The 26,529-nt window shown below is 37.9% G+C and overlaps 1 protein-coding gene across 1 annotated transcript in view; it reads right to left on the reverse strand.

Moving 5' to 3' along the window:
* The window catches only part of pacrg (PARK2 co-regulated), a 189,434-nt gene extending 181,445 nt beyond the window's left edge, over positions 1 to 7,989 (reverse strand). Inside the window, exons 1-2 of the mRNA XM_030127656.1 lie at positions 7,939 to 7,989; positions 3,355 to 3,526 (exon numbers count right to left, since the gene is read on the reverse strand). Coding sequence (XP_029983516.1) covers positions 3,355 to 3,526; positions 7,939 to 7,971 — 205 coding nt within the window. The 5' untranslated portion in view covers positions 7,972 to 7,989. The remainder of the gene's footprint in view (positions 1 to 3,354; positions 3,527 to 7,938) is intronic.
* Positions 7,990 to 26,529: the final 18,540 nt, after the last annotated feature.

Genomic DNA, 26,529 nt, shown 5'->3' on the forward strand with positions numbered 1-26,529 from the left:
TAAAGTAGTACTTTTTTTTTCACATCAAACCGAGAAGAAAATATGGAGTCAATATTTTTTGTAGGTTATTATGCCGCTATTATACTTTAGATCATATTGGTCTGTATGCGGAACCTGAACTAAAATGAGTTCGACAGCCTTGACTGTGGAATTTTTGCACTTTGCAAATCATCCCACGGACCAGATTGGACCCTTTGGCGGGCCGCATGTTTGAGACCCTTGATGTACAGGTATTTCACCCTGTTTTGACCCCAAAACACACAGTAAAGCAAAACTACTGAGGAAAAGGAACACAAGCACATACTCACAGCAGCTTTTATGACACTGACACACAGAAGAAATAATGTCTCAGGGATTAAAGGGTTAAAGGATTTCACCCAATACATCTCTTAAAACATGTCTTCTACATGATATAACATACTAAACTAAAAACATAACAAAATAAGGCTGACTCAGTTTGCACCTGCAGCCTATTTGTGCTAAAAGCATATGATTTATTTAAGACAGTAGACAGCAACTGGGAATGCAGTCGCAACTTAAGGCTTGAGACCAGCGAGCACGAATCAAAATGCTATGATGCCGAGACCAAAACTGTAAATAATGAAATAAGGAAATGCAAAAATATTTATTAAGGCGGTGTTTGAACTTTCTGTCAATCACACAAATCACATAAATTAAGAAGAATCCGTTTTATTTATAGAAAAGCTCGCATCAAAGTATGAATTAGTAGGATAATTTTCAACACCAGGGAATAGTATGTTAATTATTGTTATTAATATTATAGTTATCATGACAAAAACAAAAAAAAATCATTTGAAATTGGTATTTATCGCAGTAAATGTCAAATCCCATGTTTTTGTAGTTCAATGGTTGATTGTTGATCCTGAGGAAAGTGGAAGAAACTGTTTCCAACTGGGCCAGTGTACTTTCTGAGTGTAATCCTATGATAGAAATGTGTCAATTTCTGGAACAAACTCCTATTTTGTGATAAGAGTTTCTTTTATAACAATTAGAAGACCTCTGTGATAGCGATTAAAATGAGAGAATGATCATCTTGTGAGGACTTTGAAGGTGTTGCTACATTTAGGACCAATTTACAACAGCTCAACACCACATCTGGACATTTATGTTCCTTTCTATCCAAGGTCCATGATGAATAAACCTTCATCAGGTATATCAGGGACCCCTACCACCACATATTCATGGCTAAACCTGAACAAGTTGGACTCACAACAGTTAATCCAAATTCAACCAATCCCCGTCAGGTCTCCACAACACTGCAATTTTCACTGCAACTGTTCTATTTATTTGATCAGTTGCTGTTGTTGTTTCCCATGTGTTTTACCAACCATAGCAGTGAACCATTCATCACCAAAATCATTTATGTGTTTCTGGTTCTGAAGATACAAAAATACAGACATTGATTTATTTTTATTTTTTTTAATGTTTTCATTATGTCCTGGTTACTGGGGAAAAAAATAAAACACAAAGTTTGTCATTATTTTTTACATTTATCAATGTCACATGCACTTTTCTTATTTTTATGCTCATTCTACTGACTATGAGTTTGAGCTCAGAGAAGAAAAAGTGTATTTTGTTAGGATTCTCTATGCCAGGCATTTCTGGTAACAGTATGTTATTTAATTTTCACACTTCGCTGCAAAAAAAAAACTGCTGTGAACTTTGGTATTTTTACCTCAACAAGCCCCCAAAAGGACTGACATTAGGAGAATGTAACAGAGAACATGTGGTCTACATTAAAGCTAGTTAGGTGTTACATTTTCTTTCACAGGGAAAACTGTAATCGCCCAACTCAAAGAGAACATCTCTGATAAGGCATTATGGCGGTGTTTTTCAACCTTGGGGTCGGAACCCCACATGGGGTCGCTTGGAATTCCAATGGGGTCGCCTGAAATTTCTATTAATTGATAAAAATAAAAACTTACTAATAAAATATACGAGTGAGTTGAGAGAGACAATCCCAATCCATAAAATACTTGACAAACTGAAGCTGAAACTGAAGCACTGTGGTACTGTTTGTCTTTCAAATGTTCATTGTGGTCAGCTTCAGATGCTGTAGCTCTTTCATAATTCATACTTTGAGTTCTTGTTTGTTCAGTATTAATTGTCAGCCTTGTAAATCCAAGCTGGACTGACTGTACATATCCTGACCAAGGAAAATCAAATTCTCACTTTGTGCAGTAATCTACACCTGGCTTTTTCTGCCTCCATCCATAATAACATACATTATATACACTAAATGTCGTCTAAAATTAACATTTATTTGCAACATAGTATAGCAAACTATTACATGATGAAAACCAAATTAATTTTAGTAAAAAAAAAAAAAAAAGTCTTCATTTTGAACGTTTTGGGTCACCAGAAATTTGTGATCTTAAAATGGGGTCACAAGCCAAAAAAGGTTGGAAACCACTGCATTATGGTGACTAAAAAAATAGCCAATGTGGAGGAACTAGATGATCGGGATTGATATGGATAACCTAATGTAAGGTATTAGCGTTTTTCTCTAGGTTTTCTCAGTTTAGCACTTCAATGCTAAAATGCAGAGGTTTCATTGGCCACTTTTACGCAGAGATCCCAGAAAAAAGGCAAGATGGTGATCTCACCTTTTTCCACCATTGACTGATTTACACAGCCAAGCCAAAGGTGTAACAGAGGCTGGACTTTTACACAGTGGACCTGCGCTCCGGAATCCAAGGGCGGTGATGCAGTGCTCATTTTTAAATCCCCCCGGCGTGGGATCATTTGGTCCCACCTTTATTGTGGCTTTGTAACGTCTCTGGAGGTAGTAACTGAGCTGTGATAAAGGTGGGATCGTGATTCCGCAATGTAAAAGGAACACCTCTCGTTCTGCAACCAAGGTGTGACGTTTTGATGATGGTGACCGCCAGGGCAGGAGAGACAGAGGGTGAATATGGAGTCACTGCTGGCTTTGTGGCTGCCGTGGCCGCCTTCGTGCCTAGGGTGAAAATGGCATGTAGCCTCAGAATCATGCCAGTGCGTCCATATGAGCCCGCTATCTCTCCCGGCCATCATCAAAACATCACACCTTGGTTGCGGAACACAAAGTGTTCCTTTTACATAGCGGAATCACGATTCCACCTTTGTCTTGGCTCTGTTACTACCTCCAGAGGCGTTACAAAGCCACAATAAAGGTGGGACCAAATGATCCCACCATTTCGTTTACACAGACGTCATTCTGGAATAAAGGCGAAATATTCCTGCAACAGATGTGCTGTGGAAAAGGGGCTACTGGAGCTTTGGCAGATTATTCAGTGAAGAATGAACAATTTTCTTTGCGATTGTTAATGAGTCTTTGTAGCGTCAACTTACTCCTGATAGGTGTGATAAGCTGGGGGAGGATGGGCTGGATCTTCGGACCCCCGTGGTCCAGCATGTCGTGGACTCCCTGGCGAGCAAAGAACTCATACGGGTGAACGGTCTCACGCAAACCATCAAAGAAGAGCGGCAGGTAGTGGTTGTAGTCCAGCGTCGTAATATCCACCTGAGGAGACCAATTTACATTTACATTAAAGGCAAGAAACCAAGAAATGAAAGGTACTAGAGTGTCTGTATTTTGTTCAAAGGTGTTTGTTGGAAAATATGGCTGTTGATGGAGAGATCACCTTCAAGCTCAGGCGGATTCACACCTTTACCTGTGCAAACAAACACTACACACACAAGTAGGCACACTGAGAGATTTATCAGATGAGATTCCACGTGCACTCGAGGAAATCGCTTATTGCCACAAAGCTCCCTTTCATTCTTTGCCCTTTCTCTTTGTTTGTCCTTGGATTTGCACAATATCTAGGGCTAAAGCTCCTCTTGCGGCCATTTATAACCCTTACAGTAAACACACAGGCGTACACGTTCTCCCACTTCCCTCACCCACATACACCCACACACTCACAATAGCCTGGGACAGCTGTTCAGGAGATCATGACACAGCGGCATGTGGCATCTTGTGGGCTGACATGTTAACACCTGTTTACAGCATTTACAGGACAGACAGAAAGGCGAACACACACACAATCGGGACACAGATGAAGACATTTGTCGAGCTGCGGACCACAGGCAGGCTTTGATGTTGTTAGACTGAGTGTGTGGGTACAGTGTGACACATTAAAGTGAAGTCTTTCATGTGTGTGAAGGCATCAGAGGGAAGCCACTCAGGCACACTGGATTGGAAAGAACAGCTGACCCAAAAGAGGCTGTCCTTGAGCCCAGTGTGAGCGTCTGACTGTGGCCTGTTCAGTTTCATCATATGACATGTTACAGGATGGCAGCTCATCCAGCGCCTCCTCTTTACCTTCAACAATGTGATCCTCTAGTACTAGTTACTGACTTATTCCAATGCAAATTCAGAGTTTTTTCAGTTTGTGAACATGCAAGACTTGGAAAAAAAAAAACACCTTAGAGCACAGGTGGCAAACATATGGTCTGTGGGCCAAAACCAGCCCACTAAAGGGTCCAATCCAGCCCATGGGATGAATTTGTGAAATGCTAAATTACACAGGAGATATTAACAATCAATGTCAAATTCATTTTCACATTTCAGGGGTCACATACAGACCAACTCGATCTCAAATGGGTTGGACCGGTAAAATACTATCATAATTGTGGGTGGTCATGGCTCAGGAGGTAAAGCGGGTTGTCCAATAACTGAAGGGTTGGCGGTTCGAATCCTGCTCTGTCCTAGTCATGTGCTGTTGTGTCCTTCACCCTCCTTGCCTCCAGTGGTGCTACTCACACTGGTGTATGAATGCGTATAAATGCTCGGTGGTGGTCGGAGGGGCCGTAGGCGTGAATTGGCAGCCACGTCAGCCTGCCCCAGGGCAGCTGTGGATACAGATGTAGTTTACCACCACCAGAGTGTGACTGTGTGAGTGAATGAATAATGGATCCACTTTGAGTATGCGTTCATAGAAAAGCACTACATAAATCTAATCCATTATTATAATAGTAGTAATAGTGGAAAAAAAAGTATAATTACATGAAAATCTTTTCATTAACAAACTATCATTTCACAAAAAATGTGAGTAACCTGAACAAATATGAACAACTTGGACTGTCTTGAAGGGGTCATATTTTGCTAAACCCACTTTTATTAGTCTTTGGCTCATTTATTTGTGTATTTGGACCCTAATAGTTCAAAAAGTTTGAATTTGAACCCTCCAGGTGCTGCAAAGCTATCTTTATATTCATTTTGGCAAAAATCGAGTGGATTTCTACATGTGTAAATGATAAACTGAGACATAAATACTGTTAAAATTGCACTTACTTATATTAAGACATTTCAGGTTGTTTATGTTATTCACATTTTTAAGGAAGCTTTGTAGATGTATACATTTTCATCATGTGATTTTACTTTTTTTACTGTAATCATTTTACTGATCCAGCCCACTTCAGATCATACTGGACTGTACCTGGCCCCTGAACTAAAATGAGTCTGACACCCCTGCCTTAGAACTACATAATCACTGCATATAGATTTGTATGTTGGCATTTTAGATGTCGGCTTGTTGGCAAACGGCTGGTCGGTAATAAGCACTGTCTACCTCCTAATGTCTTACATCAATAGCCCTGTCTCCATAACACACACCCACTGGTCACTTTATGAGGTACATCTGTTCAGCTGCACACTTACACAAATATCTAATATGTCAGTCACATAGCAGCAAATCAGCCCCTTTAGGCATGTAGACATGGTCAAGACGATCTGCTCAAGTCCGAAACCAATCATCAGGATGGGGAATGAAGGTGAGTTAAGGGGCTTCGAATGTCACATGGATGTTGGTTCTGGACGAGCTGGTCTGATTATTTCAGAAACTGCTGATCCACTGGGATTTTCACACAAAAACATCTCTGGCGTCTATAGATAATGATCCGAAAAAGAGAAAAGATCCAGTGAGCCGCAGGTCTGACAGTTCTTCCATTGACTTATTAAGAGACTGGTCTTGACCAGCTCTAAATGTAAAGTGTCATGAGAGAACTTTTGTTATGATTTGGTGCTACGTAAATAAAATTTGACTTGATTAGATTTCTCTGGATGAACATACCTTGTTGACTCCAGAGTGACTTGAGCTGATAGAAAGGCAGCATTAGTCACTTTTCCTTTGACCCTCAATTTGCGCGAATATAACTTGAGCATAAAAATTTACCCAATGAAAAAACGACAATTTCACCAAAACTTGTTTTTTGATTAAAAATTTTTGCACTGGCAAGAGGTGGTTTTTCAGGCGTAGCGCAAATGGTATATTATGTAAAACTGCAATGGAAAGACCTTTTTCAGGCGGCTGTGGCTCAGTTGGTAGAGCAGGTCATCCAATGACCAAAGGGTTGGTGGTTCGAATCTTGGCTCCGACTGTCCACATGTCGAAGTGTCCTTGGGCAAGACACTGAACCTTGAATTGCTCCCAGTAGGGCCAGGCAGCGCCTTGCATGGCAGCAGCCACCCACTGGTGTATGAGTGTGTGTGTGAATGGGTAAAGCGCTTTGGGCACCATGAAGGTGTAGAAAATGTGCTATATAAGTTCAGTCCATTCACCATTTTTCCACAACTACAGTCACATGAATGAAAAAAAAAACAGATGTTGATGGACGTTACAACAAGCAAAGATGAAGAATTTTAAAATAAACATGTGGACACACCAGGAAACCAATTTTTTTTTTTTTCATTTAGTAAGAGATAGAGGGGTAATATGTGATAATAATGAATATAATTGTAAATCAACATATTTACGCTCGTCGCCATGTTTATGGAATGACTTCTCATGCCATCTCATGTCATGTGATAATAAATAATCAAATCATCGCATTTGTGATTTAATGGAAAAACCGACATTATGCACTTCTGTTTTTTTGACATTTAGTAAAGTTTTGCACATATGTCCAATGGAAAAGTGACTAATGACTCAAATAACCACTTTTTAAAACTGAGGCATGCTGGGGCGCATCTCTTAACACACAACATGACATTTTACTTGGTACATTGGGCACAAGAAAGGTGTATGAAGTGACCAATGAGTGTATATTAACCAGCATTTTAAAATATTGCATCCCAGCAAGCTGATGAAAATTGAAAAATTCTGGAGAAAAAAATCTATTTCTGATGTAACATGACTGCTATTTCTAACTATTTCTTCCTGAATAAAACAGTAGTAGCAGCGGGTAGTGTGGACGGATGAGGAGATCAAACTATTCTTCTGTCTCATCAGTGAAAATAACATGACAATGACAATAGTGAAACGATGCTCTACTCGTCTACTTTGTTCATTCCATCCATGTGTAATGTGGCTTATCCTGCTGACATCTGACAGCTGTACACAGTCTAGTGTATTCACCCCAAACCAGATGGAAACACATGTAATCCGCATTTTCTTGTTTAGGTTCTGCAACATTACAAATGTCAACTTGAAATTCTCGACCTTCATATGGAAATGCAGTTATTTTTACAAGTGAATGATTAATATTAGAGACATAATACTGATTGATCATATCAGTGTTTTGGACATAATATTGATGTTATAAACTGATGTTGTATAAACTGGTGTAAGAAAATATCGGTTCTGAAATATACCGTTATATTTCCTTTCACAATACTGTATCGATATTAAAAAGTACTATATCAATATTTTTAGGTATTTATTCAAATGCAGATATTGTGGACGTTCATTTTTGTTTTTTAGTTTTTCTTTTTTGTTTATATTTTATTCATTATTATTTAACATTTTTTATTACAAAATATTAGTTCCTTTGTTGGGATTGCACAAAAATAATGTTATGATGTTAGTTATGAACAAATAGAACATGAACATTTGAACAGAATCTTAATCTGTCATGTCTGTAAAACATAATTTAAGTTTTAACACTGGAAAATTTTGTGATATACACTACCAGGCAAAAGTTTGGACTCACCTGGTTTTTCTTTATTTTTATGACTATTTTCATTGTAGATTCTCACTGAAGGCATCAAAACTATGAATGAACACATATGGAATTATGTAGTTTAAAAAGGTGGGACAAAACTCAAAGCATGTTTTATATTTTAGATTCTTCAAAACAGCCACATTTTGCTTTTGTTACCGCTTTGTGCATTCTTGGCATTCTCTTGATGAGCTTCATGAGGTAATCACCTGAAATGTTTTCCAAAAGTCTGGAAGGAGTTCCAAATGACACTGAGCTCTTGTTGGCCATCTGTGGTCCATCTCATGTCATTTAAATAAGACGGTGAGTCCAAACTTTTGCCTGGTAGTGTAGCATTAGATCCTGTTGTGATCAAGTAAAATGTGTTTAGTATTTGTGCATATTTCTGGTGTAATTCCATTCTTCCAGGAAATAACCTTTTAAAAAAGAAACAAAACCAATAAAGAATTGCCTTTTTAACAGTATCGTGATATACTGTGATATATTGTATTGTGATCCTAGTATTGTGATTTGTATCGTATCACCAGATTCTTGCCAATGCACACCCCTAGTTGGGATGAGTGCCATCAGAGCTTCATAACAATTATTCCTGTTTTTCCATCTTCTAGAATAGACAGACGACACCACAGTAGATGTAATTGGTGATCAATAAGTTTTATTTGATCTCAGTGACAATGCTCCCCCTGACACAATCACTTCATGGTTCCCCAATAAAGTTTTGGAACCCCGAAACAGTTTTCCTGGTAGCGAAACACCAGATTAAGCTTCATCTCTGAAGCAGCCCTTGAACTGCATTGGTGGAAAAGTGCTATATGTGTACAAGATCTACTTACATTGTTTATTTATAACAGGGTCATCAGCTGCAGCCCTGGATCCCAATGGCACTATTGTTGAGCGAGGGGTTAGAGGTTGACGGGTGATTCTGTTTTTCATGTAATGAAAGGTAATCCCTTTGGTGTGGAGGCAAATAGCCCCCGGGAGCCAGCAGTCCTTGAGGACAGCTGAGGCTATGAGGAGACACTCTCTGGCCTATACGCATATATAAACCCAAAAGCCCCCCCACTGGGTCACAGTGGCGTGTGCTGAAATGTCATCCAGACTGTGACACTCGGTGCTTTTAAGTCTTCAGCCCAGTTGCCAGCCAGAGACAAGACTTCAAAGCAGGGCAACCCCACCCCTCTGCTGCCAATCCTACCCGACACACAACCCCCCCCCCCCCCCCCCCCCCCCGGTAAACATAGAGATAGAGAAAGAAAGAAAAAAGATGGAGAGATGGAGAGATGGCAAGATGGCGACAGAGACAGAGAGCTCACACTGTTAGCGTACTGAGACAAGGCTGATTGCTTTAAGGCAATTTGCCAACCAACCTTGACCTTTCCATGTGCTTGGTCAAGATCATCATTGTGAGTCAGGCGAGCTGGAGACAAGAACAAAAGCAAACATGAGCCCAGAGAGAAGGGGGGGTGGTGGTGGGTGGTGGTGGAGGGGGGTAGAGGCAAGATGACACTACTGCACAGCCTTGCCTGCCGGTGGCAGTCAGAAGCACAAACGGACACATCATGCCATGAGCTTATTTGAGTTTCCAAGGCCAAATAAATTCAACACACAATCCACCATCTTTAACCCTATAATGCCAAACGTATCATATTTGATACATGAGTTTTGAAGCCCTCTACATGATCAGTGTGATTTTTTTTTTTTTTTTTTTTTAACCTGATGAATACAATTGGATACATGCAATGCACAGATAATCCACCAGGGAGGAGGAATTCATTCACCAGAGGCCTTTCCAGGAGTTGCTTTTCCATTGACCCTCAAATTTCGCAAATATAACTTGCGCATAAAAATTTACCTAATGGAAAAAAAGACAATTTCGCCAAAAGTCTCATTGTTCGATGAAAAGTTTTTGCACTGGCAAGAGGTGGTTTTGGGCGTAGCACAAATGGTATATCACACAAAACTGCAATGGAAAGACCATTTTTTTTGCAACTAGAGTCAGGTGAATTAAAAAAAAACGGATGTTGACATACGTTACAACAAGTGAAGAAGAAGAAACATGGCGTGGTATGTGTGGACACACCAGGAAACCTGATAATTTTTTAAATTTAGTATGAGATAGAGGGCTTATATACAGGGGTTGGACAAAATAATCGAAACACCTTCACCTCAAGATGATAATGCCCCAATCCATACAGCTAGAATTGTTAAAGAATGGCATGAGGAACATTCTAATGAAGTTGAGCATCTCGTGTGGCCGGCACAGTCCCCAGACCTCAACATTATTGAGCATTTATGGTCAGTTTTAGAGATTCAAGTAAGGCGTCGATTTCCATCGCCATCGTCTCTAAAAGAGTTGGAGGGTATTCTAACTGAAGAATGGCTTAAAATTCCTTTTGAAACAATTCACAAGTTGTATGAATCAATACCTCGGAGAATTGAGGCTATAATTGCCGCAAAAGGCGGACCTACACCATATTAAATTATATTTTGTTGATTTTTTAAGGTGTTTCCATTATTTTGTCCAACCCCTGTATAATAATAATGAATATATCTGTAAATCAACACAATATTTATGTTCATCACCATGTTTATGGAATGACTTCTTGTGTCATCTTGCAACAATAAATGAACAAATCATTGCATTTGTGGTTTAATGGAAAAACTGACATTACACACTTCTGTTTTTTTCGACATTTAGTAAATATCGATAAAGTTTTGCGCAGATATCAAATGGTAAAGTGACTAGTGACACTACAAGATCGTCATTAATGAGGAAGGAGGCAGAACTTTGCCAATTTTGAATGGGAATTACGAATTAGCTAGACATGTTTGTTCAAAAATAATAATATTTGGGCACTGAGACCTGATGTATCAAATATGATACAAAATTGAAACTCATACATGGAAATTGGTATTTGAAAAAAATGTTTGGTTGTTCAGAAGGACCAATAAAAGCTTCACTTTCAAAGAACTGGAATTTTCTGTCAATTATTTTATGGTTCAGGCTTTACAGGGTTAAGTTGACCTTCATACTATGAGTCTTAATGGTCAGTTTGGATTTACTGCTCATCATGAACATAATGAACCTGCCCAGACTCACATGTATGAAAGAACCATAACAAAGAGTACGCTTTCCTATCGACATGACAGAAGACATTAACATCAGCATGTACAGTTTCATTTAATTATTTTAGTTGATGTTCAAATTCCTGAACAGATGATAGCACTGACTAATTGCTTCTGTGGCTGCATTTCGTTATTGCTCTTAATACACTTTTGAGTGCATACCAGTTCCAATATGTTCAAACTGTGCTTCGTCAGAGACGTCAGCTCAAATACTTGTCCAACACCTCACTGTCCTCCAGCGTCTCTACAGCTGTCTATATTCAACTAGTTGCATTTACCGATTAGCTCCCACCAGATTGTTACAAATGTTGATCTACGTAGAAAGATGTAAAAGGTACATGAATTTCAGTGTCTGTGAAACTGAGGTCACAAAACAAACTGATCTCAACATATATTGAAACTATTCAGACCTAAAACACTGAGATCGTATTCCATGTACATTTATGAAAACAACCCATTCTCTGAACAGATTTCAGACAGTGTTGCCTGCACTTGGAACATAGTCTTCCATATTTGGTTGTAAATGAAGGGTGATTTTTTTTTTCAGTCATGACAGCATCTGAGCACACAAAATACTCCTTAATGTACAAAATAAATAAATAACAGTGTGTCTCGCTTTGATGACCTGGAAATGCTAAGTTATATGGTATATATCATATTTGTATTATGTTTGATTTGCTGTTAGATTTCTTGTATTCACTTCAGTTGTGGTTTTTCCATTGGACATATGTGCAAAACTTTACCGATATTTACTAAATGCTGAAAAAAGAGAAGTGTGTAATGTCGGTTTTTCCATTAAATCACAAATGTGATGATTTGCTTATTTATTATTGCAAGAAGTCATTCCATAAACATGTTGACAAACATAAATATCATGTTGATTTTCAGATATATTCATTATTATTACATATTACCCTTCTATTGCGTACTAAATTTAAAAACTGATTGGGTTTCCTCGTGTGTCCACCGTTCTTTTAAAACTTCTTCGCTTGTTGTAACATCTGTCAACATCTGCTTTTTTTTTTTTTGTTCATGTGACTCTAGTTGCAGAAAAAGGGCTTCCATTGCAGTTTTGCACAATATACCAATTACGCTATGCCTGAAAACCCCCCTCTTTTCATCGAAAAACGTTTTGGTGAAATTGTTTTTCCATTAGGCAAATATTTATGCGCAAGTTATATTGGTGCAATTTGAGGGTCAAAGGAAAAGAGACTAGATGAGACTGTGTCTTTGTGTATATAGAGTTTGTTTCTTATTTTACTTTCCTTACATTTTTTAAAAATTATATCTTGTATTTATAATTTACTCGAGAGACAACAACTACTGGCAAAAAATTCCTTGTATGTGTCTATGTACTTGGCGAATAAAGATGATTCTGATTCTGATGTCCTGTATACTCACTGGTATGACTGCCTCTTGAAAGTATAGCGGTTTTTTTATTGTGTTTTTTTTTTTTTTGTATTTATCTGTTTGCTTTTTAATGTGGGCCATGACTCTGAAACACAGCTTATCTATCTATCTATCTATCTATCTATCTATCTATCTATCTATCTATCTATCTATCTATCTATCTATCTATCTATCTATCTATCTATCTATCTATCTATCTATCTATCTATCTATCTATCTATCTATCTATCTATCTATCTATCTATCTATCATCCCTACAACAAAAAATAGTCTAAGATAAATGAGACAGTTCCATTATAGGCGTTACATTTAAGCGTTAACACAGTGTCATGAATCTGAGACATTGCGGGATTAATTACCCAGGATCATTAATATAGAGCTGTTGCAAGGATGCCTCTGAACTCTGCAATGCTCTCAATCAAAATCACATAAACAGGTACTTAGGGACTAACTGAAGATTCCAGTTAGGACTGAAGGAGTGGGGACAATCAGAACACCTTTACACACACACACACACACACACATATTCTCAGAGAATCTTAATCAGCGCCTGTGCTGAGCGGTAACTCCTGCATCCGTTATCGATTGTCCGCCCAGGTTTGTTTGTCTTTGGGTGCCTGTGGGAATCCCCCTGGAGTCCGGGGAGTCAATGAGAGTGGAGCGCAGAAAGACTATCAGCCAAGTAGCAGCAATTAGCCCTGGGACACAGACCTGCATGTCTCCTTTGGTCAGCGGTGCAACAGCAGACGCACAGCAACACCGCTAGACCAGACAAGAAACGAGTGTGAGGAGAGACTCTGCTCATTAAACCACAGCACTGGAGGCCCCTGACAGCCTCACAAGACCCAAAAAAACAAAACAAAACAAAAAAAAATAAAACTCAAACAGCCGCTTTAAATATACCACCATACCGGACAGGATTGCGTGTGGAGAGTGTAGGTGTGAGTGCATGAACATGAGCATGTGTGCGCTGAAATGTGATAAGCTATTAGGCTATTTTTGGGTGGTGTGAGTATCGTAGTAAAGCCTTGCTTAACTTCAAAGAGAGGATATACAACAAGATACAGTGAAAGAAAAAAAGGCAGTGTCCCTGTGTGTGGGTTGGCGTATTTCAGTCAGGGTTTGAGGTGAATAATGTGGGCTATTCATTTTTTTTTTTATTTTATTTGCCGAGAAATTGACAAAAAAAAAAAAAAGAGTTTCTGCAAAAAAAGAAATGCAATGTGAGGATTAAAGCAGCTGAGATATTTTTGTCTTTTGTCATATATTAGCTAGAGGTACTGATAAAATCCTTAAAACCGAACTGCTGGTTTATTATTATGGTTTGGCTATTGTGATAAATCCTATTTTCTAATCCACTGTTGTACAATGAGCTGGTTAATCATTCACCAAGCAAACTATAAGGCCACATTCTGACAATCAGGATAATTTAATATATGTAACACAAGCTGAGATTTCTGTATTTAAACGCATAATATGTAACATTTGTACATTAAACAGTGTGACCGTTTCTTCTGTCAGTGCTTTTGACCCCAGTACTGATGAAGACCTGGAGTCGGTCCCTGAGGGCCTTCAATGGCAGCACACTGCTCTTAAGTGCTAATGCTAATCGCTAGTGCTAATGCTAGGTGATGTGTGTACTGAAATACATAAAATGCAGAGACTGAATTTTCCCTCAGGGTCTTGCGTACCTCTTTCAAATCCTATTTTTTGACATTATAATCAGTATAACAACCAGTTTTATTTGGTTATCGGTCATCAGCATCATATCCTGAAGAAACACGCAGGATAAAACATAGCATCGAAACATTTAAACATGCTCTATATGTAAATCAAATAACACAGAATTACATTAAAGTAATACAGCTCTATTTTTTTTTTTTTTGTTTATGTGCTTTTTGGCAAACACAGTAATCAGACCGCTCATCTACTGATAGATTACAACTATCAGTTCAGCTCGCTATAATGCACAAATATTGGTATATGCAAGTTACCATGCTAATGTGTGCTGACATTCAAGTAATCGGGGTTTTGCTTTTTAATTAATTCAGTCTAATTCTTGTCACTCAACAAAAATGATTAATGATTTATGCTTCATCATGATGTTTCTTAAACCAAGACCACCAAAAATACATAAACTGTGATCATTCTTTATGGTTTTTGTTGTGGAGTGCATGGCAGTTCAGTGAGGAGGGAGTCTATGAGGCAAATCCAATAAGCATCGCCTCAAATTACCGTAAACATGACAACAGCTACTTTGTGGACAGCAATAACCCCACTTATTAACCTCCCCTATGAATTGTTCGAGTGGATAACACCACCATTTTCATCTTCTGGACACTAACTCTGTGCTTGCATGCAGTTCCAATCTGTGCAGCTGCAGACATCACAGTTGGGAGTCTTTTTACAAGACGGCTGGAGAGTTGAACACGTTGATAAATCAGGATATGAAGTCCGTGAAGTCAAACATGCAAGTTATTACACCCCCCCTCCAAAAAAAAGGGGAGGCAAGGGGTATTGTGTTTGGTTCAGTTTATTTCTTTGTTTAACAGTCTAGTAGCAAAACCACTGGTCGAATTCATACTAAATTGGGTTTATAGACTGCCAGTGACCCAGAATAGATCTGATTACATTTTGGGAAACGTAGGTCAAAGTTCAATTTTTTTAATGAAATTTTTAAATCTTTTTTTTTTTTTTCCCCTTTACTTATAATGGCCAAAATTTCAAATGTCTGTAGCAGCAAAACTATTGGTTGAATTCTTACCAAACTGGGTTTTTAGCTTGCTAGTGACAGAGAATAGATGTCAGTATATTTTGAGAAAAGTAGGTCAAAGTAAAAGATTTTTTATGAATTAAATAAAAAAAAAAAAAAAAAATCTCCATTTACTTATAATGGTTGAAAATTCACATGTCTGTAGCAGCAAAACTATTGGTTGAATTCATACCAAATTGGGTTTATTGACCCTTTGCACCGACGTCACAGTTATCACGTGACTAGGGGTGCTGTGCTACGGTTGATGGCAAAAGAAACACAATAAACAAATGAATGAGTGACGGATTCTGGCTACTAGCACTGAAAATAAAGTTTTGGAGATGTCCTGCGAAGTGACTCACTTTACTGGACGGCAGAAAGAACGCTATTTGGAGAAGCTAGCGATAGCAGGGCTAGCTACCGACCCTTCTCCCTCCTGAAGTGTTTACAGATCAGCAAAATCCTCCAGTTTAATTCACACGATCTGTACCATTGTGTTCTAAATGGAGTGTCCCCATACACAGGTGCTGATCTAAAAGCATACAAAAGTCTGGATGCTTATCAGTTCTTAGTCTCAGGTTAGATTACAGAGTTTCTGTACTGAGCTCACGGCAGAGGAATATATCTCATAATGGTAAAGGAAAGATACAGCTAACATTAGCTAGCTAGCTGTGTATGTTTTGAACATGTTTCCCTCAGCATGCCATCCAAACTCAAATAGACTGTAACCAAAAGCAGCTCTAATGAACTAACATTGTGTAATAATGTTAGTGACTGTCATAAGTAGCCTACAGTATTAGCTCTGTTGTTGTAGTGTCTGCTTTTCTACTATCTACACACAGTAATATGTACAGTTCCACCACTAGAACATATGGAACAGCATAATGACAATAACAGTATTTCATAGAACATAGTGTAGCTGGTCAAAAAAGGCAGCCACGACAACAGAGCTAATATTGAAGGGTACTGATGACAGCCACTGGACCACAGTGGATCACAGTAGTTAACCCAGTCTAGCCACCTAGCTAGGTGGAGCTAATGTGCTATGGACACAAACAGAGCCTGTTCTATCTGTAATATCAGGTCCATCAGATCCAGGCTCTGTCTGGAACCAGCTGAAACCATGGGTGTGTTTGGAGAAGGATGGAACTGTTGTGTGTGACCACTGTACGTGTAAAGCATGGTTAAAAACGAACAAAAATGAGAATGTTCAGATCCATTTCGATATTAGCCAGTTTGCCATCCAGTGTACAGCCTGGCACTTCCACCGTCTGTCATGGCACTCGTTTGCGGCGCAAACAGAGCATGACGTAACGTGCAAAGGGTCAATAGAATACCAGTGACCCAGAATAAATGTGGTTAAATGTGGTTTTGGGAAAAGTAGGTATAAGTTAAAAAATCTTTATGAATTAAAAAAAAAAAAAAAATTCTCCCATTTACTTATAATGGGCGAAATTTCAAATGTCTATAAAAATATCAATTTTGTTTCAATTTACTTCAAACTTGGCACATATATAGAGGCAATTAACATGCTGACATCACCACATGCATAGACATGATGACATCAACTAGATCGATGCCAAAATAAGCTACAATATGTGCGAGGGGCGAGGTTTGTTGTGCCTGGCACCGCTTGTTCAATTCTTGATCTGGACTTGGAGACTATGAAATGCACTGATGTTTTGTTTATGTTCTAAGGGAAAACATCAGCTATGATTGCAAAGGACTATAATGTATTCCATGCATTAAGTGCTTTATATGCAAAAAAACAATAAAAATCAACACATTGCCCCTATTAAAAAGTAGCTTTCAACTCTGTGTTTGGCTCCTCTTGTAAATGTTAACACATGTTGCCATCTTCTTACAAATAAATTCAACATCATGGCAGGAAACTAAGTCTTGAACTTAAAAGCCTTATCCTTGATGACCAATCTGAAATGCAAATGTTGCTTTTCATTGTCAAATAAAAGTAAAGTAAACTAAAAAGTGCCATCTGTGATGTGTTCAGAGCTATTTATTTGTGTGCAGAGATGCTGCACCTCCTACACACAGATTTCAATTTCCTTTTGAGAGAAGCTTTTATGGCAGAGCCTCTTAAAGTTTCACAATTTGTCATGAGCACACTTCCACACAACGTCTTGTAATAATTTATTCGCTTTAATCCAACCTTGTTTCCAACTGTGCCACAGGTGCAAAGTGAACCTCTGGCCATAAACTTGTCCAAAAACCTGTCTCCATCCTACATGCTCTCACTCTGTGACCAGAAGACGAAGAAAAGGGAAAAAGAGGAGAATATTATGACTTTCTTAGAGGTCACAATAAGAGGAGCAAAACTGGAATAGGCAAATGGTAAGTGAAGGGAGAAGAGGAGTGAGTCACTCTCGCTATCTCCCCTGACAGCTGTTTCCATCTAACAAGCATGCAAATACGCTCAATTCAAAGCACTAGTAGTAGAGTGCATGGTGTCAATTGAAATGATACCTAACACATGCTGGATGAGACAATTTTGGAGCTTCAAAGATAGTTCAAAACCAGGACACAGAATGTTATGAATGTTATGTGAACCTACTTTACATGCACAAACGGGGTATAAACATGAACAGATGAAAATCATTTTATTTAAGCACGCAGACATTGGGGTTGTCCAATATTGGTTATGTTCAGGATTAAAAGCAGAAGGTTATTACAGTAAAAACTGCAGCTACAGCAATTGAAAAACTGACCCTGTTAATAGTGTTCCTGTGGAGATTATACTTCTGTTAACAGTTCTGTCAAAGATTGTTATTGACCGTTGTTGTGCAAACTCTTTATTTCACAGCAAAAGAAATGAAAAAAAAAAAAAAAAAAATCATGTTGACATGGTGCAAAATAAAAGTCAAGTCACTTGAATATTTAACAAAAATAAATTAAAGGGGCCTGACTTTGCTGCAGGCTTTTAAAACTAGAAGTGCACACCATTTATGCAAACTCTCATCTTCAAAAATCATTATTAAGTTCATAGTATTTCTGCAGTTTCCTTGTTTACACGAGGAACAAAGAAGAAATTCGGTTTGTTCTCGTGCTCCCACTGAGAAGCCGTCACAATTTTTATTTTTCTATAAACAAGTAAGAAAGTAAAACCAATTAATTTCCCACACTCATTTCACACTTGCCAGTACAGTGTTTGTACTATCTGGCATAGAAGTTGTTTGGAATTCAACAACAAACACACAGTACAGAATGTTCACTAAAACTCAGCAGTTTATAAAGCTCCTGTCTGGCTGCAGTGACTGAACTAGGTAAAAGGGAGAGTGATGGAGGGCTGAGTGTATTGGTGTAGTTAAGAGATGGAGAACTGTGATGTAAGAAGAAATTGAGGCAGGTGAGGAAAAGACTGTCTGGAACCTGCTCCAGTTTTAAAGGTGAAGCAGCTAAATAAAGCTCAGATTAGGACTCCTCTCACTGTGTTCACTCCTTGTGTTTGTTTATGTGTGTGTGTGTGTGTGTGTGTGTGTGTGTGTGTGTGTGTGTGTGTGTGTGTGTTTGCTCCAGCTCGGGAACCTCTGCCACTGTGATGGAAGTAGGCCAGAACTGTAGAGAGAAGCAGGAGGAGAAGGAGCAGGGAAATACAAAGCAATAAACATGACAGAAGTCAGAGCGAAAAAAGTGATACAAAAGGTTTCGGAGCTGGAGTTTTTCTTTTTTTCAGTGTGATATAGGGAATAAATGCCTGCGGACGTGCTGGCCTGTGTGCTGTTAACATGTACATATGCAGGAACAGGTTGAAATAAATGCATAAACGCTAACCTACAGAGCTAATCTCTACCGGTAATTTCACTATTCATGACAATTTTACAGGAGGCAAATTTTAATAACAGGGTGCTTCTATGAAACTGGGGAAAATTTCAAACAAGATGTAGACTAATGTTATGAAGCAAGGTTGGAAGCACTTTGGGTCTATTTTAAAAATCAAACTATTTTTCAGATATAACACATTTTTATATTATTTTTTAAAATACAAAAATCTGCACATAACAAGGTAAAAACGACACGAAAATTACGCGCTAATATTTTTTCAAGTATCTTTTTATTCTCTCACAGGTACATTTTGGGAACTGAGCTAATTAAGCAAGGCAGAGTGTTTGACAAAAATGATGGCTGTTGCAAAATCGCTCACGATTTATTTGTGTTTAAATGGGCAGGTTCCGCGTGTGACGCAAGTAGACACGATGGGTTACACAGAAAACCTGGAATGAGACTGAGATTCATGAAAAACCACTAGGATCGTCACAGATAGATAGATAGATAGACAGATAGATAGATAGATAGATAGATAGATAGATAGATAGATAGATAGATAGATAGATAGATAGATAGATAGATAGATAGATAGATAGATAGATAGATAGATAGATAGATAGATAGATAGATAGATAGATAGATAGATAGATAGATAGATAGATTCCTTTTATTGTCATTGCAAATAAATACAATGAAATTTTAAAGCGCGAGGTAAAAACAGGACCCATAACAGAAGTGTAAGAACAATAAATACTAAAGAATAAATTATTTCATTCATACTCCACACCCACTCGACACACATACATGCAAAACAAACAGGTAGTGCCAAAAACTATGCAGCGATCATAAAATAAGCTGTTAATGCATGAAATAGTCCCAGATTATTGCACACACAAACACAGTGTCTTTATTTATAGCGGTATATAAGACCATTTACAGCCATGTTTTCCAGATCAAACGTACTGACACCTAGGTAGCTTTTCCTGTCCTAATTTTGGTCCTATTTTTGGCCCTGATATTTTATTAAAAATTCATTAATTTTGAGATGGCTCAGAACAAGAGTCTAATTTTTTTCCCATTTATCTGAGGTCATCATTAGGTACATCTTGGGGGGAAATATGTCTGAATTTCTCTTTTATTATTGGGTCTAAAAAGCTGGAAAAGTTCCAGGTACCAAAATGAACCCAGTTTCATAGAAGCACCCATAATTTACCACTTTAATTGTGTTATGGAAAAAAACTATAAGAGAGATGGATGGAGACACTATAGTGCTACCAGTGGGTTTGTTTGCTGCTAGTTTGAGCCATCAAGTTTGGTATTTTGGCTCAAAATGCAGCCAAACGGGAAGTATTGTATAATAGTTATAATATCACCAATGGCTGTTGGGGAAGGATATTAAAAAAAAAAAAAAAAAAAAAAAAAAAAGAAAGTCCTGGCTCTGACAAAACTACTTTGAGTTTCTCTCTAAACATACTTTTTTCCCCCAGGAGTCAATCTTGTCTCATTCATTATATTAGGAACCTCTAATATGTGTTCATATGATCCTTTGTTGAATTTTTAAATCCATTATTAATTTCTCAGGTTAAATAAAAGGCTTTCATGTCTGCTGTATCTGTTTGACAGGTCACTCATCTGCCACGTAAGACTTTAGGAATTTCTCTTTATTTAATCAAATGCATTTTTACCTGCAGTTAATAGGTTATATTTGCTTGATGAAGTGTACTGTTACACTGCAAAAATCAAAATCTTACCAAGTGTATTTTTCTCATTTCTAGTCAAAATATCTCAATACACTTAAAATAAGACATAATCACCCAAAGAGTAACTTTTCAATGAGATATAACAACTTATTTTTAGACAATAGGTCTTGAAAATCTTATTTCAAGAAATTTTCACTTGATTTCACTTGTTCCATTGGCAGATTTTTTTTGCTTAATTCAATATTTTTTTGCTTAATTGGAGCAAAAAAAAATCTGCCGATGAAACAAGTGAAAATTATCTTGATAAGATTTCTTGAAATACGATTTTCAAGATCTACTGTCTAAAAATAAGTTCTTATACCTCACTTGCAAGTTACTGTTTAGGTGATTATGTCTTATTTTAAGTGTGATGAGATATTTTGACTAGAAATGAGAAAAATACACTTGGTAAGATTTGGATTTTTGCAGTGCAGCTAATATTTAGCATTTTCTCACCCATGACCCCTCCCATGACCCCCCCGATGATCCCCTTTTTATCCAAACATGGTCACTCCAAGCTCCGAAAAGCTAATATGGCAATGAAATCACAAACTATTGGCTTCAAAATGGAAGTTCAGAAACCAGTGGGTGAGTATTTATAGTTACTGTTTGGAGCGATCTTTGACAGGTGGAGGGATGATACTTTGCTAGTGATGATGTAGTGAAAACACAGAAAACAGTGCTAATGCTATGTTAACTTACTTAGACACATGTTTGATCAAACTAAAATAAACTCATGCAAAGTATACATATAGACCATTTAATACAATATTGAATTAATACTAAGATTTAATGTAGCTTAGGTATTCTAACATGGCTATGAAGTGTAAATAAGTATACTAGTCAAGAGTCATTTTCCTGACAGAATTCTCAGATGGACTTGTTGTCATCCATGTTCCTTAACTACAACTACAGTCGTGCTGCCTGTTAGAACAACATGTGTTTTATTCATACAAACACACTCTTCAAAAGTATCTCAGCAGGCAAACAAGCTGTCACTCAAATCAGTGTGAATTTTTGTGGCATTTTAAAAAGCCACCTTTCATCCCATACATAGAGCCCTGTGTGTACCATACATTAGTCAGTTCTTTGGAACAATCCTTCCCTTTAAATTCAGCCCTTTTGTCAAAGGACTAGATGTGGTGAACCATGCAACAGTAGACGCTATGAATGAATAAAACATTTTTACCCTGAAAGACAGCTCTACAGTAGTTGTTGTTTGAAGTTACACTAAGAAAAAAAATCAGAGAATCTGGTCATGCTAATATTTCATCAAAATACTTACTAGTTTGCTTAATTATAATACTGAGCCTGTTAACATAACTTAGCAACACTGGCTAATTTTAGCATTTATTGAGTGATGTGTTATCAGGTGTTTAAGAAGGGTAGCTAATTAAGCCAGATTGTAGTAATTAGGGTGTTTATATATTGCACAAAGTTGACATTACCTCATAAATATATTCAAATTCATCAGGTTTTTATTTGGTGGTGTTTATCAATGTTACTTGGTAGTGTTGTCACTGTGTAGTTTGGGTACCCCCAGCTTCACACTTGTGTTTAAATGTATGTTTGGTTTCCATCCTATTGTCCAAAAAGAGAATAAAATACTGTCCTATTCTGACAAATCACCATGGGACCTATTTCATTTATTTATTTTTTATTTTTTGAAAGATTATGTTAAGTGGACTTTGACAGAATCATGCCATGAATTACACATGACAGTCATCAAATGCAAAGATTTGTAAGTCAGTGAACTTATAGTTTGTCATTAAACTGTTAACACAAAGTTCCACAGAGCTGCTGTAGATGTAAACACTCCAGAACTGTACTGATTTTCTATTCTTTTAATACTGTTTCCAAGGGAATGAGGGAAAACATGCCAAGATGCATCTTTATTATTTGTAAAATTACCTTTTCATTTGAGATGTCTCATGCTTGTAGTAGACAGCACAGTTTAAACAGGATCATAGTATTATCTGTCTGTGGCTCAGTGACTAACATGTGCCATGGGTCACAGTGGATGGGCTGAGAGTTTACAGCTCTATATGGTCACTCCTGACTCCAATAACAAACAAGTGGTGCCAGGAACAACAAACCCCGCCCCTTGCACATATTTTAGCTTATTTTGGCATCAATCCAGCTGATGTTCTCATGTCTATGTGTGTGCTGATGTCAGCATATCAAGTGCCTCTCTCTCTCTCTCTCTCTCTCTCTCTCTCTCTCTCTCTCTCTCTCTCTCTATATATATATATATATATATATATATATATATATATATATATATATATATATATGTGTGTGTGTGTGTGTGCCAAATTTGAGGTAAATTGAAACAAAATTGATATTTTTATAGACATGTGAAATGTCACTCATTATAAGTAAATGGGAGAAAAAAAAAAGATTTTAAAAATTTGAACTTTGACCTACTTTTCCTAAAATGTAACCACATCTATTCTGGGTCACTGGCAATCTATAAACCCAATTTGGTATGAATTCAACAAATAGTTTTGTTGCTACAGACATTTGAAATTTCACCCATTATAAGTAAAACAGGGAGAAAAATAAAAGGTTTTAAAAATGTAGAAAAAATTTGAACTTTGACCTACTGTTCCCAAAATATGATCAGATCTATTCTGGGTCACTGGCAATCTATAAACCCAATTTGCTGCTAGAGTGTTATCAAAGAAAGAAAGAAAGAAAGAAAGAAAGAAAGAAAAACAGACAGACAAACAGACTGAACCAAAAACAACACCCCTTGCCTCCCCTTTGTGGGGGGCGGTGTAAAAATGGCAAATGTAAAGTCAAGGCATCAAAATGTTCGTCTACAAACCAATGACTGATGTCATTGTGGGCGCCTCCACTTCTTTCATATAGTTACTGGTTATAGGCCTTTTAAATGACCTAGCAATGGTTATGAAGTCCCAGCTCACCAGCCAGTGGTGTAATTGTGGCTGTGTCCTGTCTATTCAGGAGCTATGGCCTATGCTCTTAGCTCCCAGTGATTACAGCTCAGCAGCCGAGCTTGACAACACACAGGCAGAGTGTAATCAAGTCAGAGAGAGGGAGGTGTAATCAGCATTTCCCCTCCAATCAGCCCCAAAATCACTGTCTCTAATCTGCAGCCAGCCATTGATGGGTTTGATTGATAGAATGGATTTGTTATCTGGCTGTGGGGGTCTGCAGGGAGCAGAACAACAAGCAGGAGCAAGAGACACAGTCAGCTTATCAGCTATCGCTACATTTGTTACCGCTCCCCTTGTTGAGCGAGCCGAGCTTTTCCTCACAGGCTACAACTGCAGCTCTCCCCTCATTTATCATACAGAAGAATTAAATGTGGACACTTCAAAGTACTTCCACACACAAGGGTCCCCCGGGGGCACGTGTTTTCTCCCTGTTTAAAATGGAAAGGGCCAATCCATCACTGGTTGTTTGTGACGGAAACAGAATCCACAGTGAGTATTTTTTTTACATGCGTACGTGTACGCCTGCAACCATGCTCTTTGCATGAATTAATTACATGCTTATATATATATATATATAAATGCGCGTGTGCAAGTTGTACATGCCAGATGCACAGTGAAGATACAGAATAATGCTTTATCAGCAAGTAAATACCATGACTATAGCATATACTGCCTGCACAGTTTTGATAAATCTTCTTTTCTTATACTGTACTGAAAATCCTCACAAATGTTCAAACAAATATGCTCATTTCCAATGAGCATGTGATGAATGGGCTTCATTGATTTTGTGCATGAAGCCAAAACAATAGAGACCAAGACAAATGCTCGGTCTGTTTAAGATAACAAGGCAGCTTTACCACGCTCTGTGACAGAAACTGGATCAACAAACTCAAGAAAATAAAAGATGAAATGTGAGTTAACAGATAACAATCAGTAAAACTAATCATCTTTTAGGTTTATTTGAATATGACCTTGACTCAATGTTGGACAACGGTGCACAAGATCTGTCACTAAAAAAATATCTTCCTCCTTGACAAACATTTTCAAAATCTCTAGAATGGATAAACATTTTAATTTATTACAATCTCTACCCAGGTTTGTGTGTTTGGGACAGACTTCTCTATTCAAGTTGCTCCTGTAGAAGTTTGTATTACAATCCTCAAAGCTCCAGAGCAGCCACTAAATGGACCTTGGACTGATATGTTTTGTATTTTTTATTTTCAAGGTCAAAAATAGAATTTAAGTCAAACTATTGCTAGGGACAAAAAAAAAAACAATAAACTGGGCAATTTGCAGTGTTTAGTGATTATTATTCACAATTATTTGAATTAATTGCTTTTCCCATCTCGACACTTGCATTCATTAACAGATCGATTTTAAATGTAGAATCAAAGAAGTAAAGAATAAAAGTGTATTGAAAATCAATACAGTCATTTAATTCTCTAGTTCTTTTTAATATTTTCTCTCCTGAGAAATACAAGGCCATCCACACTGTCATCTTAAAGGTATAGTTCTTATATGCACCAGTATAAAGGCCTTTACACATCTTAAGGTCTCCAAATAAATGGCAATGAAGTCACCTATTCACACCAGCGGCGGTGCCAGACACTTTCATTCATTCATTCATAACCTTTATTTAAACTCAGAGATACAGTATATTGAGGACGCAACCTCCTTTGCAATATAGCTGAGACAAAACAAACCATTTGAAACATACAATGGACATATCAGAAATACCGAAAAGTAAAAGTGACAAAGATGAATTAAAAACAGAGAAGTCTACTTGAAAACAGGAACAGTTGGAGGTACAATAAGATGGAAATATGGATTTAAAACACAAAATAGTTGAAACATACAATGCACATGTCACTTCTTCAATAAAAGATCCAGATACACGTGCATCAGGTCATCCAAGAGTAAACTAGAAGCACTCGGAGAGTGCAGACCTCCACCAAGGCTGATCAGTGGCCCCCCCTGTGGGCCCCCCCACGCCAAGGAGGTTATGTTTTTGCCAGGGTTTGTTTGTTTGTTTGTTTGTTTGTTTGTCTGTCTGTTTGTCTGTCCGTTAGTGTGCAACATAACTCAAAAAGTTATGGACAGATTTTGATGAAATTTTCAGAGTTTGTTGGAAATGGGCCCCCCCGTGGGCCCCCCCACCCCCGATCACCACCAAAATTTAATCATTTCTTCTTTATCCCATTTCCAACAAACCCTGAAAATTTCATCAAAATCTGTCCATAACTTTTTGAGTTATGTTGCACACTAACGGACAGACAAACAGACAGACAAACAAACAAACTAGAAGCACTTGGAGAGCGCAGACCTCCGCCAAGGCTGATCAGTGGCCCCCCCCGTGGGCCCCCCCACCCCCGATCACCACCAAAATTTAATCATTTCTTCCTTATCCCATTTCCAACAAACCCTGAAAATTTCATCCAAATCTGTCCATAACTTTTTGAGTTATGTTGCACACTAACGGACAGACAAACAAACAAACAGACAAACAAACAAACAAACAAACAAACAAACCCTGGCAAAAACATAACCTCCTTGGCGGAGGTAATAACGTGGAGTCTCATCTATGTCCTGTGTGTTGGATCCAGTGTCCAGGTAGGGCAAAGTGTATGTGATTCACATGATGTTCCAGTTTCCTGACAGTCTAGTTGTTGATGCTATTCTACATGTTCACCTTCACTTCATTATCTAAATCATTTGTGTTTCATATTAAAGGATGTGACAACAAATCAACAGGTTTGGATCCATTGTTGACACATTTCCCTCAAGGGATTGTTGCTACCTGGGTGCTTCTATG

This window comes from Sphaeramia orbicularis, chromosome 22 (genome assembly GCF_902148855.1).
Source record: "Sphaeramia orbicularis chromosome 22, fSphaOr1.1, whole genome shotgun sequence".
Classification (NCBI taxonomy): Eukaryota; Metazoa; Chordata; class Actinopteri; order Kurtiformes; family Apogonidae; genus Sphaeramia; species Sphaeramia orbicularis.